Raw genomic sequence first — 14,809 nt, 5'->3', positions numbered from 1 at the left:
GGGGTTGGGGTAGAGGTGGGGTGGGAATGGGAGGATCCTCACTGGGGTGGCACTCCCTGTGCATCGGGTTTCAGTCAAATTGATCACTGCCCCCAGCCCATGGTAACGCCCCAAGATGTGCTCCGAGATGCTGGCACCAATGGGCCAGTTACCACCGCCACCCCAGGCTCTGCGCCTTCCCCTGAGAGCCACCGGGGAACGCCCAGGCGCTGTCCTCCGGAGCGCCGCCCACTCTGACCCTTCCCGGTGTTTCAGGAGCTCAACCTGGGGAGGAGAGAGGAGTATGACCTTCTGGATAAGAGACGTGGCCGTGACCCTGAGATGGGCGGAAAACAGGTGGGACATTGCTCTTTCTGCCTGTGTGTGTGTCAGTGCGTGTGTGTGTCAGTGCGTGTGTGTGTCAGTGCATGCGTGTGTCAGCATATGTGTGGGTCAGTGTGTGTGTGTGTCAGTTGTGTGTGTGTCAGTGCGTGTGTGTGTCAGTGCGTGCATGTTTCAGCGTATGTGTGGATCAGTGTGTGTGTGTGTCAGTTGTGTGTGTGTCAGTGCGTGTGTGTGTCAGTGTGTGTGTGTGTCAGTGTATGTGTGGGTCAGTGTATGTGTGGGTCAGTGCCTGTGTGTCAGTGCGTGTGTGTGTCAGTGTGTGTGTGTGTCAGTGTATGTGTGGGTCAGTGCGTGTGTGTGTCAGTGTATGTGTGTGTGTGTCAGTGTGTGTGTGTCAGTGTATGTGTGTGTCAGTGCATGTGTGTGTCAGTGTATGTGTGTGTCAGTGCGTGTGTGTGTCAGTGTGTGTGTGTGTCAGTGTATGTGTGGGTCAGTGCGTGTGTGTCAGTGTATGTGTGTGTGTCAGTGTGTGTGTCTATGTATGTGTGTCAGTGCGTGTGTCAGTGCGTGTGTGTGTCAGTGCGTGTGTGTGTCAGTGTATGTGTGGGTCAGTGTATGTGTGTGTCAGTGCCTGTGTGTCAGTGTATGTGTGTGTCAGTGTATGCATCAATGTGTGTGTTAGTATGTCAATGTATGTGTCTCTCTGCGTGTGTGTGTGTATGTGTGTGTGTGTGTGTGTGAGAATGTGTTAGAGTGTGTGTGTCAGTGTATGTGTGGGTCAGTGCCTCTGTGTCAGTGTGTGTGTGTGTCAGTGCGTGTGTGTGTCAGTGTATGTGTGGGTCAGTGCCTGTGTGTCAGTGTATGTGTGTGTGAGTGTGTGTATGTGTGTGTGAGAATGTGTTAGAGTGTGTGGGTCAGTGTGTATGTGTGAATCTATGTGTACGTGTGTGTACGTGTGTGTCAGTATGTCAGTGTGTGTATGTGTCAGTGTGTGTGAGTGTATGTGTGTCAGTGTAAGTGTGTGTATGTGTGTGTGTGAGAATGTGTTAGAGTGTGTGGGTCAGTGTGTGTATGTGTGTGTCAGTGTGTGTGTGTATGTGTGTATGTGCGTGTGAGAATGTGTCAGAGTGTGTGTCTCAGTGTATGTCAGTGTGTGTCAGTATGTCAGTGTTGTATATGTGTGTGTGTGATAATGTGTCAGAGTGTGTGGGTCAGTGTGTGTGTGTGTGTTAGTGTGTGAGTGTGAGAGTGTGTGAGAATGTGTTAGTGTGTCAGTGTGTGTATGAGAATGTGTCAGAGTGTGTGTCTCTGTGTGTGAGTGTGTGTGTCAACGTGTATGTCAGTATGTATATGCATGTGTCAGTATGTCAGTGTGTGTGGGTGTATGTGTGTCAGTGTGAGTGTGTGTGTGTGAGTGTGTGTGTGTGTGTGTGAGAATGTCAGAGTGTGGGTCAGTGTGAGTGTGTGTGTGAGTGTATGTGTGTGTGAGTGTGTGTGTATAAAAGTGTGTGTGAGAATGTGTCAGATTAGGTGGGTCAGTGTGAGCGAGTGTGTCAATATGTGTGAGTGTGTGTGTGTGTGAGAATATGTCACAGTGTGTGAGTGAGTGTGAGCTGAGTGTGAGTGGGGGGCCAGAGTGGAGGAGAGGGCCCTTCTGAGCCGCACACCACACTCCTCCGCTGACCTCTCCCTGCCTCGTGAGGGGCCTGGGAGGAGGACAGATGGAGGCCAGTTTCCTGCGGCCCCTCCCTCCCCATGGGCCGTGGGTCCCGGCCGCCCTGATGTGCTCACAGCGGTGCCACCTGCCCAGGAGGGCAGAGTTGGGAGGCCCGCAGGAAGGGCCCCAGGCTGCTGGACGTGGGTCCCTGGGTCCCGCATGCCCTGTGAGCATGTGCCAGGGGAGCAGCTGGGTGAGGCCAGGGCAGCGCTGCCTGACTCCACCTGTGGCTCTTGACCTGTCCAGTCACAGCTGGCCATGCAGCCCCCACGCCCTCTGAGCTCCATGTAGGTTGTTAGAATGAAGAGTGGGTGGGGGGACCACCTCAGCCCTCTCCCTTCCCTGCCCCTGGAGAGCAGGGCGGGCGGGCGGGCGGGATGGGGCAGTGGGACCTGCTGAGCAGCAGCTGCCATGATCTTTGGCAAAACCCCACGTGTAAGCTGGTGACCAGGGAGCGCGCCTGCCAGGGACAGACAGGCCATCGGAGACACCCGGGCTTGCCCGGGCAAGGCTGGCCTGTGAGAGGGGACATGTCCCCCAGCCCAGCTGCAGGCTGGGGCGGAGCCCGCAGAGGGTGATGGGGTGCCACGGGGCTGCTGCTCCACCTCTGACTCCCCCTCTCTCCCAGCAGAGGAGGAAGAACCCACAGGAGGGCCTGTACAACGTGAGTAGAGGGGCGCCTGTGCCTTAGAAAGTGGGCGGAGGAGGGGCTGGAGGAGGGTCCTCCCGGCTTCCCCAGGCCCTGCGTCTCCGCCTGCGGGACGTCACTCCTGGGCCTGCGATGCCTGCGGCACTGTGGCAGGAAGCCCCGGGCTCTGCGGGTCCCAGGTGGGCCGGGGCCTCCAGGTCAGGCTGGGCCAGCCCCTCTGGGGGGCACGTTCCCAGGGGCTGGAGCCTCCTGACCTTCACCTCACAGACTGGTCAACCTCACCATCGCGGGTGGGGTCTGGCGTTGGTGTGGGTCTGCCACGAGGGGACCCTTGCAGGGGTGACAGCTTGCTCAACCACATGATTCCGGGGCCCCTGGTGAGCCTCGTTCGTCCTGCGTGGGTGGCCTTTGGCTAGAACGTCACCTCTCACCTTCCTGAGCCTCACCGACCTTCCCAGCTCAGGGCGAGGGCTCGCCCCAGGGGAGAGTCCCCAGGGCTGCGGGGAGGGGGCGCGTTTCTGCCTTAGTCAGTGAGCCGTGCCCACTGCCTCTCCAGGCGCTGCAGAGGGAGAAGATGGCAGAGGCCTACAGCGAGATCGGGATGAAAGGCGAGGTGAGTGCTGGGACGGGGGGACGGGGGGGGGGGGGGGGGACGGGGAGGGGCGGGGGGAGGGCGGCTCCCAAGAAGGTCCTCACGGTCTTCCCCTTGCGCCTGCCGGGGACCTCCGTCCCATCTAGTCATACCACCTGCAAAAGCCACGTGGTGGCCACAGAGGTGAAGGTAACCCAGCTCCTACCCATCGGGCCGCACAGGAGATCCGGACGAAGGGCCGATGCTCTTTGGGGATTAAAACCGGCCGGGCCCCAGGCAGCCAGAGCTCTGCCAGAGCAGCTCAGCCTGTCGCCGTTAGCAACAGTGACAAGTGCTGTGCGTGCCGACGCGTGTCAGTACGGGGACCGCGGGCCCCTGTCATAGACAACTAAGAACTGGAACTGGAGCCGCCAGGCCCGCAGCTTCCAGGAGCAGCCGGAGTTGCCAGGGCTGCGGGGCCGTTCCTCCAGCCGCGGGCATCTGCGTGGATCCGCGTGGCCGGAGCAAACCCGGCCCGGAGCCAGGCCTCGCCTCGCCCTGCAGAGGCCCGGGTCTGCCCATGGCCTGCGGCCGAGTGGGCAGGACCACGGAGCCTGCCTGACCCGCCCTTCCTGTCTCCCCACAGAACCAGCGTCGGAGAGGCAAGGGGCCCGACGGCCTTTACCAGGTGAGTGCGATGCCCGTCTCCGCCACGCTGCCGCCCTCCTCCCCGGTGCCGCCTCACCAGAGGCCCATCAGCTCCTGTGCTCTTGCCAACACCGGGGCAGGGCGAGCCCAGGGCACCTCGGGGCCGGCCAGTCCTGCCGCGGGGCTGGGCTCGTTATCAGGCACGTGACTGGGTTCCCACCCGGGACAGGCGCGTCCCGGGCACTGGTGCCCGCACAGGGGCAGCTGCTGCCCAGGGCTGTGCCCCAGGACCCACAGCCGGGGCCGCTCCTTCATGCCTGGACCCTGCAGCAGCTCGGCCACCTCGCTTGCACACCTAGTGAGATGGCAGAAGGGTGGGGAGACTGAAGGGAAAGTATCAAGGGAAGCCACAAGTTTGAAAAGGAAATGCTGCAGTCAGCAGCCTGGCTTACGGAGTCATGAGGATAAGTGTGCAAAGCCCAGGCCTCCTGGCCGGCGGCTGCCTGGCCGCTCCGGCTCCTCCCTCCACTCCCTCCACCTGCCAGGTGGGTCCAGGTGGTGTCCCCAGGGCCCGGAGGGGGGTGGGGCCGCAGTGGCGTGGCAGGGAGCCGTCCCCGGAGACAGGTGGGGGGTGGGGCCGCAGTGGCGTGGAGGGGGAGCCGTCCCCCTGAGACAGGTGGGGGGTGGGGCCGCAGTGGCGTGGAGGGGGAGCCGTCCCCCTGAGACAGGTGGGGGGTGGGGCCGCAGTGGCGTGGAGGGGGAGCCGTCCCCCTGAGACAGGTGGGGGGTGGGGCCGCAGTGGCGTGGAGGGGGAGCCGTCCCCCTGAGACAGGTGGGGGGTGGGGCCGCAGTGGCGTGGCGGGGAGCCGCTCCCCCTGAGACAGGTGGGGGGTGGGGCCGCAGTGGCGTGGCGGGGAGCCGTCCCCCTGAGACAGGTGGGGGGTGGGGCCGCCGTGGCGTGGCGGGGAGCCGTCCCCGGAGACAGGTGGGGGGTGGGGCCGCAGTGGCGTGGCGGGGAGCCGTCCCCGGAGACAGGTGGGGGGTGGGGCCGCCGTGGCGTGGCGGGGAGCCGTCCCCGGAGACAGGTGGGGGGTGGGGCCGCAGTGGCGTGGCGGGGAGCCGTCCCCGGAGACAGGTTGTGAGGACGGAGCCTGGCTGGACACAGCGCTGCAGGGACAGGACCCACCTCCCACCGGCATGAGGGGCAGTTCCCGGGCCTCCGGAGGCGGGTGGGCGGGCACAGGCCGCGCTGCGCACACCTCTTGGGCTCCGGTGGGCAGGTGCGGCTCCTGACCCGGTCCTTCCCTTCTCCCTTCACCAGGGGCTCAGTGCGGCCACCAAAGACACCTATGACGCCCTCCACATGCAGACGCTGCCCCCTCGCTAGCAGCTCGGGACCCATCACCCACAGGGAGACCCACAGACGCCCAGATTGTAACGACCCAGGAAAAAGCATGTGCAGCCCAGTTCGCTCCCGTCCCCCCAAGTCCTCTGTCACACAGGACGCTCCATGTGGTCACATTCGGCCCGGCCCGGCCCCAACCTCCATTCGGCGTCACCTTGCACGTGAAGGTGTGCGTCCCGGGGCCTGTCCTGGAGCCTGTCCAGTCCTCGGCTTCTGTCTGCCAAGGGCCAGGCCCGGGCACCGTGGCTCGTACCTGGGGCAGCACAGTCCTCACAGCCAAGCTGTGTAGTTGTTTTGTAAAGTCCCAAAGGAGCCCCAAACGCCTGCACTGTCTGTTAGTCTGTGCTGCCGGCATCTGAGCGGCTTGGCTCCTGCTGTAGATTTGGCTTCTGTTGTCACCCGTCCCCTCACTGCTCGGTAGCTCGTCACTGGGCCGGGGAAGGTCCCGGCAGAGCCCCTGCGGACGGAGGCGCAGTGGGGGGCTGGGCTGGAGCTGCCTGGAAGGCTCCAGAGCCCGGAGCACAGGCCTCCCTCGGCCGGCGTCCCTTCTCATGGTGTCCGGGTGCCAGACACTGGGCCTGAGAGATGGACACGCCTGTGCCTTCGAGAGCCCACACCCTTACAGGGCGGCATGTGGTGAGCAAACTGGTATAAAGCAGTGAACCGAGGCGGGCGCCCGAGCGGGGCAAGGCCATGGCTCCCTGGCACTTGTCCACACTGAGTTCAGGACAAACCCGCCACGTGAAGGCCTGGCAGGAAGACCCCACGTCACCGGGGCCTGCAGAGCCCAGAGCACAGGGGCCTGGAAGGAGCCTCTCCCCGCCGGGCTGACTTTATCTGGTTTGCTAAAGCCTTGCTCTTTGCATAATAAACGCTTCAGTGAAAACACTGCTTTAGGCGGAGCTTTATTTCAACATCCAGGTCCTTGATGGGCATTTAGTCTCCGGAACCAGCCTGCTGCCCTCCAAGCGAGCATGGGGCATCCGTGCCCCAGGGCCCAGGAGGCTGTGGTGGGCGGGGCCTGAGCGTGGGTGCAGTGTGAGGTGACATGCAGAGGGGCGGGCGGCGTGGGGACAGAGGGTGAGGGAAAGGGCCTGGCGGGCAGAGCTCAGCGTGGCTCTGACCATGGTGTGGGAGATGAGCAGGAGCGGCCCGGCCCTCGGCCCTCAGGCAATGGGACCGGCAGCACGTGCAGCACAGAGAGTCTGGGACCCGTTTGTACTGGTGACATGGGGTTTGGGGAGGATGGAGGACGACAGAGGACTCGATGTCAATCTCCCTCACCAAAGGTGACTGGAAATATCAATCCACCAATTTCTATGGGGTAAAGGCTCTGGAATCAATACCTTCACTTGTTCAAAAGTTCGGGCCACAGCTGTTAAAGCCAGAGCATCAGGGACTCAGACAGGAATGCCAGGCACCGCTGCCAGGACACGCTGCTCAGCACCACACACGGAGAAGGTGCTCTGTCCCTAACCTGGGTGCCAGGGAACCCAACTCCCTGCGGCCAACATGCCGGCCGCAGCCACTCCATGCCCAGCGGGTGGCAGGTACCAGGGAGGAGAAAAGAGCAGAGTCATCACAGTTGGGGACTTCACATTTGGCCCCGGTTTCAGCCATATTGTCTGAAAGGACTTAGCATGCTCTGCAGGGTCAGGGCACGGGCACGGGCAGGTGTGCGGCCAGCCAGCACGACGGAGGAGCCTGGATGTGGAAGGAACACCCCAAGGGCCAGACTGTCCGCCTGTCATGGCACCAGGCTGGGGCCAGGAAGACCCCAGCGTCACTTCGCTGCCTTTGCCGCCACTCAAGCTTGGCCGCTGCTGCAACTTCCACTCACCTGCCTTTCAGAGGCTGATGCTGGTCATCCACCAAAGCGAGTGGACACACCTCACACCTAGGGTCAAGGTGGGCTGAGTTATGTGACCCACGGCTGGCTTGACACAAGCGTTTGACCCATTGCGTCAAGAATTTGAGTGGAGGCAAGGACGAGCTGGCAGTGAGCTCTGGGGCTGACATCCCGGGCGGGTGTGTGCGCGCGCACACACGCAGGATGACCACACAGCGCGGGCGGCAGGCTGGGAGGACTGAGCTGCTGACAGACCGAGCCCCAGTGAGAGCCGTCCTCGTCTTTGGAGAAAAAGGGTGGCAACAGAGTATTCAGCTCTCACTGGTGAGTCCCTCGGGCCACTCGAAGTGGGTTAGAACATACCTACCTTCTGTTTATTTTTGTTAATCCTCACCTGAGGATTTTTCCCCCATTGATTTTTAGAGAGAGTGGAAGGGAGGGAGAGAGGGAGACATTGATTGGTCGCCTCCTGCATGCGCCCCGACCAGGGCTAGGGATCAAACCTGCAGCCCAGGTGTGTGCCCTTGATGAGGAGTTGAACCCATGCCCCTTCGGTGCACCAGCCAAGGATCTAACCACTGGGAACCTGGCCAGGGCCATACCCACCTTCTACAAAGGACAGGGAAACAGAGTGGACTGGGCACTTTTTCCTCACCCCCTAGGACTGAGCAGTGGGTTTTGCCTTCTAAGGTCTTTCTCACGCTGGTGAGCACACCACTCTCTGCCAAATGGGATTCCTGTTAAAAACGTGAAATTGTTTTAAGGAAATAACTTCACCAACTTAAGTGCAAGAAGAGGGAGGAGAAGCCTGAGCGGCTGTGAGCAGGAGCAGGAGCAGGAGCAGGAGCAGGCCGAGGCCCCCCCTCCCCACTGGCCTCCCAGGATCCAGCCTGTGGGAGGCACAGCTCCTTCCACCCCCACGCAGGCAGCACAGGCCACGCCAGCTGTGGCACTTGCAGAGGCAGTAGCCCTCCCAGAGCTCCTCAGGGAGCTGGTTTCCCCAAAAGAAATCGCGTTCAGGTTCAAGGTTTCCTTTCAGGGGAGAAGGGGCGCCTGACAGGAGAGCAGGGCCCGAGTCAGGATTGGCTTCCTCCCGAGGGGCCCCAGGGGACGTGTGTGCAGGGCGGTTTAGATGATAAATCTGGAAAAGTCAAGTTCAGTGTCAGCTCTGCAGTCAAGTCCACAGTGCAATAGGCGTCTTTGAGGAGCCTGCGTGTTTGATGGCAGAAAGCCCCGCAGTCTGGAGCCCACTGCGGCCGACGCCTGCCTGCTACCCCCAGGGCCTGGCCAGGAGGCGGGCAGACCCTGTGCCCGGCAACTGCTCGGGGTGACGGCAGGGCTGTGAGCCGTCTGGGTGGGGATTTGTGTGAAGCACCCAGACACCAACACGACCCCATCAGAGAAACTCAGACAATGAGAAAACACTTGGAAAAATGGTTTAATGATGTTTTACAACAGAAATGAACTGTACAGTTACAGTTAGGTTTAATATATATATAAAAAGTTACAGCAGACAAATGCATCTACACAAAACCTAGCATTTCCTTCTGATTCAGCCACCCACACAGCCTCTCCCAAGCCCACGGCCTGTGGGCGGCCCAGGAGGGGTCACAGGAAGGGCACTTTTAAGGAGACAGCACCACTTATGTCCCCTGACTCCTCAGGCCTCGGGAGGCATCAGCAAATCCCCCCAAATGCAAAGTCGCTTGTTTCCCGGGGGCCCGGAAAACAAGGCCCCCATGCCATGTTATCAGCTGATTCTTATGAAATATTCCTCGGGGGGGAGGGGGGATACAGGCTACCCAGGCGTCTGGGGCAGTGGGGCTACACAATAGCCACCCAGATCGCGAAGCCACCAGGAGAAACGGGGAAGGGGTCCCATCGACTCCCCAGGAGTGGCCACTGCCTCGCTAGAGCTGCTGGACCATGTTGGAAAGAATCATACACCACATCTTAAGTTTCCACAAAAGAGAACTCAAACTCACATTTTAAAGTTAGGCACATAAAACAAAAATGTATGGGAGGCCAAGGGGCCAATTTCCCCTCGTGTCCCTCCCTTGACAACAGTGGAAAAATACCCCTGAATCAATATTAAAAAAGAAAAGAAAAGAAAAGAAAGGTGAGGGAGTTATTTAAAGACAGAGAGAAAGAAAACATCTTTAGAAAAACACGATCGCTGTCTTTAAAAGAAAACAAAGCCCCAGTGGGCGGGTCATCAGCGATAAGCACTCCAAACTGAACAGTGGGCGCTCACTATTGGACAGCATGTACACCAGAGCGTTTCATTTCTTTTTATTAGGAACTCCGAGGCAGTGAAAACTGTTATGTCAATACATACATAGACACACCCAAACATACAAAAATACTATTATTTCAAACTACTAAGAATAGGACAGTTCAGTTATTTTCATGCTATGACTTTACACGGAAACAAACGAGAAGTTAAACAACATTTTTTAATATCCCAGAATATACCAAAATATACATCTACGCTTTGGAACTGCTGAGGTTCGACGAATGCAGGTGCGGCGCGCACTCCGCAGTCTGGGGTGCAGGGCGGGGTTCTCTTTGGTATCTGCGTCAGCCTAAGATCACTAACGTTTGGGTTTTGCTTTGGGATAGAGCTTGTATGACCCTAGAACCCACCCCCCCCAAGCTGAGATTAAAAAGATCCGTGTAAAAAGTTCCTTCATTTGCAACCCCCGCCCCCCAGTTAAAAAGTCACAGGCATCTACCTAGCACAGGTGTGAAACACGATGCATAGTTGCGCAGCGCGCCGCAGGAAGGAGACAGCCACAGTGGGAAATGAAAGGTCCACAAGCGCTCTGCACGCTCCCGCGAGGGGACAGCCGCTTCCGCGCAGTCCCGGGAAAGGAAGAGAGAAAGAAGGCTCCGAAGGGCCCTGGGCGTGCTCAGCGCCAGCCCAGAGGTTAGCACCCAGCAGAGCAGCCAGTCCTGCGCCAGTGTCTTCAGCCTCCCCACTCTGTGGAGTCCTGGGCCAGCAGCACCCCGCTCCTCGTCCTGGGCTCAGCCCTGCCTGGCCGTGACTGTGGCGTTGTGGGCGGATTATCGTGGCGATGGGTTTTGTCTGCTGTTCTGAAGAATCTGAAACGCCACTGTGCTCCACGGCATGTTCACAAGTCGGCAGGGCCAGAGCTCCAGGCCGAGTGCGCACGTGGGCGCGCCCATGCCGAAGGCACACGCCTGCCCTTCGGTGGCCAGAGCCCCACCTGTCCGCCGTGCTCTGGGCCAGCCAGGACGCCACAGACTGGATCGACGCTGAAGACTGCCCTTTTCTTTGGTTTTTTTGTTTGTTTTGAGTTTATACAATCATTAAGAAATCTTTGGTTTTGGTTGGAAATTTAAAAAGCAAAACAAAACCAAACAAAGAAACCACCCTCCCTGGCGTATCTCAGAGGAAGACCTGGCGGAGCTTCCGGGCGGAGTGGGGACTGAGGCTGGAACTACATTCAAAGAAAAGGAAACGGGCTGGGGTGCGGCTTCTGAGAGCCCATGGGACATGGGACATAAGATTGTCAACTAATAACAATAACTTAAATATTTGGATTTTTTGGTCATGTCAAAGAACAAAAGTGAAATGTGTGTGCAGCAGTCAGCGCAAAGGGGCCTCTTTGGTGTTTTCCCTTCCACCCAAAGTCCCGAAAGCCAGCGGAGCCCGAGGCCTGGAGGGAAGGGGTGGCCTCCTGCCGCCAGGGAAAGGCAAGGACAGGGTTGGCGTGTGGCCAGCAGTCGGAAAGGTGGGGTAGGGGCTGACGGCTGGCCAGCCCCTACAGGCAGGTGGGGGGAGGGGGCCCCTGACCTGTGAAGACCTCTTGCAACAAAAGAAACAGAAGATTGCAATTTGCCCTCACTTGCAGTAGCTTTCAAGCAGCGACATTCAGAGGCGCTAGGTGGGCCCACCCCGGCCCCAGATCCTGCGATGCTATAGGCCAGAGCTCGGCATGACTCACGGGAGGGAGGGCAGACTTGGCAACTCTGTAAGGTTTAGAGGAAGTTAAAGCAAGTTACTCAGTCACGAGTTAGAATGAGGTATACGACGCCCTGGCTGCGGAGGGAGAGGCCCATGCTTACTCGCCTAGCCTCTGTGGTCACCAGAGGAAGGGGCAGGCCGACCACCTATGGTGGGAGGAGGCGTCTCCGGCCTCTTCGGCCAGCGGTGCGCACAGGCCCGCTCGAGCAGAGGTCAGGAGCTGGAAGCCCGTCTGTCTCCCCGACCTGGCCTCGGGGCAGGTTTATATTGCAAAAAGGCCAGTTCCCATATGGCCGCAGGCCTCATGCTCACACAACAGGCGGGCACGGGGTGCCCCATTAGGCCTGAGCAGGTCACTGACCTGGCTAGCGCTGTCCGGAGCTTCTGAAAGTGCACTGGTTTCCTGCCCGCAGCTGCCACTGAGATAGGTGGGAGCACAGGGCGTGTCTCTGCCTGGCTCTGTCCTTCCCTCCAAGGAGGCCCGGCTGTACAGAAGCATCTGGAAGCCTCATTAAACATCACTGTGTCCAGCCAGCTGCCTGCAGGGTCTGAAGGAAGCCTTCGGTTGCTGTGTGGCCATGAGCACAGCAATGAGCAAGGAACTAAGAAAATCCAGGGGGCTTTGCAGCAGACCACAATGTTTTCTACAGGAAACTAGTTTTGGGGTCTGACCTATCTGATGGTGACAGAGCCCTGGCAGAGTGGGCAGACCCAGGGACGCTGCCCGCCCCAGGGAGTCCCATTCTGCACTCAAAGTGGTGTCCATAACCCTTGATCCCACAGCCTCTGCTTCGAGTGCTCTCCCTTCAGCGCCCAGGCCCTGCCATCTAGCGCCCTGCAAAGCCAAGGCTGACACTGTCACATCCTGTCAGCAAGATGTTAGCATAGCTGCCATAAGCCCAGCACCCAGGCAGTTTTTGATGCATATTGAGAGAGCAATAAATTTCTTGCCCTCCCTCCCTTTCTGGGTCATCAATAGTACCCCAAACAATGAGCTCCTCAACGCCCAGGAGCTCACGTGTACGAACATCTTGAAACGACACGGCACCATGGGCAGAGCTTCATGGAAGGTCTCGGTTCTCCACGTCACCTGCTCCTGAAAATGCTTCTCTTCTACAAGTGGCGGGACGGTGACAGCACATCTCACTCACCTGAACTTAGCTGCACTGGCTCAACACATGTTAGATGAAGGGGAAGAAAGAACCCTACCCCCTTCCTCCCACTCCCAAGCCCCCAGTGATTCCAAGAATGTCACAGCAACACTGAGTGGCCCATCCGTCCTACAGACCAGCCAGTGGAACTAAAGGAGTCTCTTCCAAAGCCAGGGCGACCAACAGGCCCTCCTTAGGAAGCGGGAGGGAGATGACGGAGGGGAAGCTTTCCCAAATTTCAGCTTTTTGTTCCTATTCCATCTGCCGGCTGAAACAGGATAAGCAAGGACGGAACAGTGTCTTTGGTATCCAAACCGGATCCCACTGAAGTCCCATGAGACAGGCATTCATTTAAAAACAGCCTTTCTGGAGAAGTGCCTATTCTGGACTCAGGGGGGCCAAGAAAGTCGGTCCCACAGTACGGGCAGAAAGGCGTGTCCTTTTCCCCAAACGTGCCCCCAAGAACAACACCCTCCTCAATCTCACCAGCCAACCAATCCCCAGAGGTCACACATCACCGAGGTGTGAGGCAAACAGGACGCTGTCAACTTCTTGGTTTGGTTTTCCTTCTTTTGCATTTTTGGTCTGGACAGAAGTCACCTTGGTCCGAGAGGGTGTGCTACCAGCACGTCCAACATGACCCAGGTGACAAGAAGAGCCGTTCACGCTCATCTTCTCAGGTCACCAGGTCCATGCACTCATTCTGCTCTGCTTTCAACGTGGACAGGGCACTTCTGCCACCTCTCTACCCGGCATCCCAGTCATCCTTCGCCTACGCACAGAGGTAAGAGCCGTTGGGAGAGGCTGGCAGGGTTGATCTGGGGGCACAGGCAGCCTTATCAAGGGATGTCAATGCCCAAGGGGACCCTGAACCCATGTGTCACCTGCATGCCCCACACACTGCCCAGCAGGTCGGACCACAGAGAGGCCAACAAACCCCAAGCCCAGTCACTCTTTGGTAAGAGAGAGAGAAGGAAAAACAAACACACACGAGCAACGATTCCTTCTAACACAATCACCTTCTCCTCGTCCCCCACCCCACCCCCCTCAACCCCATAAACTGTAACCTATAAACAGGATCCCAATACATACAGCATCAATCATGTTTATCAATCTTAATAAACATCAGTTAACTAAATGCTACAGCTAGAATTATTTCCATATTTATAAAGTTTTTTCTTTTTATTTGGTTTTTAGTTTAAAACCAGTTCTGCAACAATGCTAAACTACACTGAGGTATTTCATGAAGGGGCCAGTAGCCACCATTACCCTCCAGCATTCCCCTCACGGATTAAGGTGTCGCCATTCAAAGGGAGAAGGAAGGGAGAAAAGGAGATCCAGGTTCCAGACCCACACAGCTGCACCCACGGCTCCTGGTTTGGCCAAGGCCCAGAGGCAGAGTCAGGATGGCGCTGCTCACCATAAGGGTGGTCGGAGCAGCAGCAGCTCACGAGCCACATGGACATCTGAACAACTCAGAAAACACCCTGCCCTCTGAGACCCTTCCACCATCTCACTGGGAGTCTCGGCGTCCCATCTAATCTCTCTGGATTAAGAATGAGGCAGAACGGGACCTGCCTCAGCCTTGCCCAGGATCGCGCCTGCTCTGTCCAAGCCCACGTGTGCATGCTACCTCTGTAAAGCCGCCTTAGCGATTCCTGGTTCAAGGAGGGTTTCCTCCTTCTCCAAAGGCAGGGGCTGCTAAGGAAGATTTACCACTTTATAGTGTTGTCCTCAAAATGTCTAAGATTGAAAATGACCCCACAAAAGGCCAGGGCCGCACATGGAACGCTCATCACACACGTGCACAAAAGTAGACTCATAAATGCTTGTGATCAAATTAACCCGTCAATTCACTCCCACTGGAATACGTTTAAATTCCAGATCTTTGGTCTTTTAAAGTTTTCAGCTCTAATAAACATGGTTTGAAAAACAGAATTTTAAATTCATCAATTTTTGATGCTGATTTCTGAGGAAGCATTTGACCAAACTCTCAAAATGAGCTGCTCGGCTCTTCTGTAACTGAAGGCTCAAAAGTGGCGCTGGGGGTGCCAGGCCCCTGCTGCTTGCCCCAGCCAGGTGCCCGGCCCTGCCTCTCCTGTCAACACTGCTCCCTTTTCTTCCTATCTCACCGATTTTACTTTTTTCTCCGTAAAGGAAGTTTTGTGAGGAGGACGTGGCTTGGGAACAACTTTAGACTATGAACTACAGTGAGTGTCTTCTGTAAGCCACATGTTTAGTACACACTAATTGCAATGTTTACTATTAGGATTTATAATGTTAAAAGTCGACATTAATTTCCCATATTTGCAAATGTAGTAATTTAAATAGAAAACTTAATGTTAAAGATTGGGCTGAATTTAAATATCGTGTCAAGCAAATACCTGTGCTTCTGGATAACGTAGACAAGGTTCCCCTACTTTTGCAAATAAATGAAGGATAATCGGACAAAATAACATTAAAAATAAAAAAAAGAGGTATAATTGTGCTTTTCCCCCCAACAA

At 57.4% G+C, this 14,809-nt stretch overlaps 1 protein-coding gene across 1 annotated transcript in view; it reads left to right on the top strand.

Annotated features, from left to right (window-relative positions):
* CD247 (CD247 molecule) overlaps positions 1-6,205 on the top strand; it is a 66,394-nt gene extending 60,189 nt beyond the window's left edge. The window contains exons 4-8 of the mRNA XM_080648719.1: positions 256-336; positions 2,673-2,705; positions 3,247-3,303; positions 3,908-3,949; positions 5,231-6,205. Coding sequence (XP_080504845.1) covers positions 256-336; positions 2,673-2,705; positions 3,247-3,303; positions 3,908-3,949; positions 5,231-5,296 — 279 coding nt within the window. The 3' untranslated portion in view covers positions 5,297-6,205. The remainder of the gene's footprint in view (positions 1-255; positions 337-2,672; positions 2,706-3,246; positions 3,304-3,907; positions 3,950-5,230) is intronic.
* The last annotated feature ends 8,604 nt before the right edge of the window (positions 6,206-14,809 follow it).

Source organism: Plecotus auritus, assembly GCF_963455305.1.
Source record: "Plecotus auritus genome assembly, chromosome: 12".
NCBI classification, from domain to species: Eukaryota; Metazoa; Chordata; class Mammalia; order Chiroptera; family Vespertilionidae; genus Plecotus; species Plecotus auritus.
This window is presented reverse-complemented; position numbering and strand designations above follow the sequence as displayed.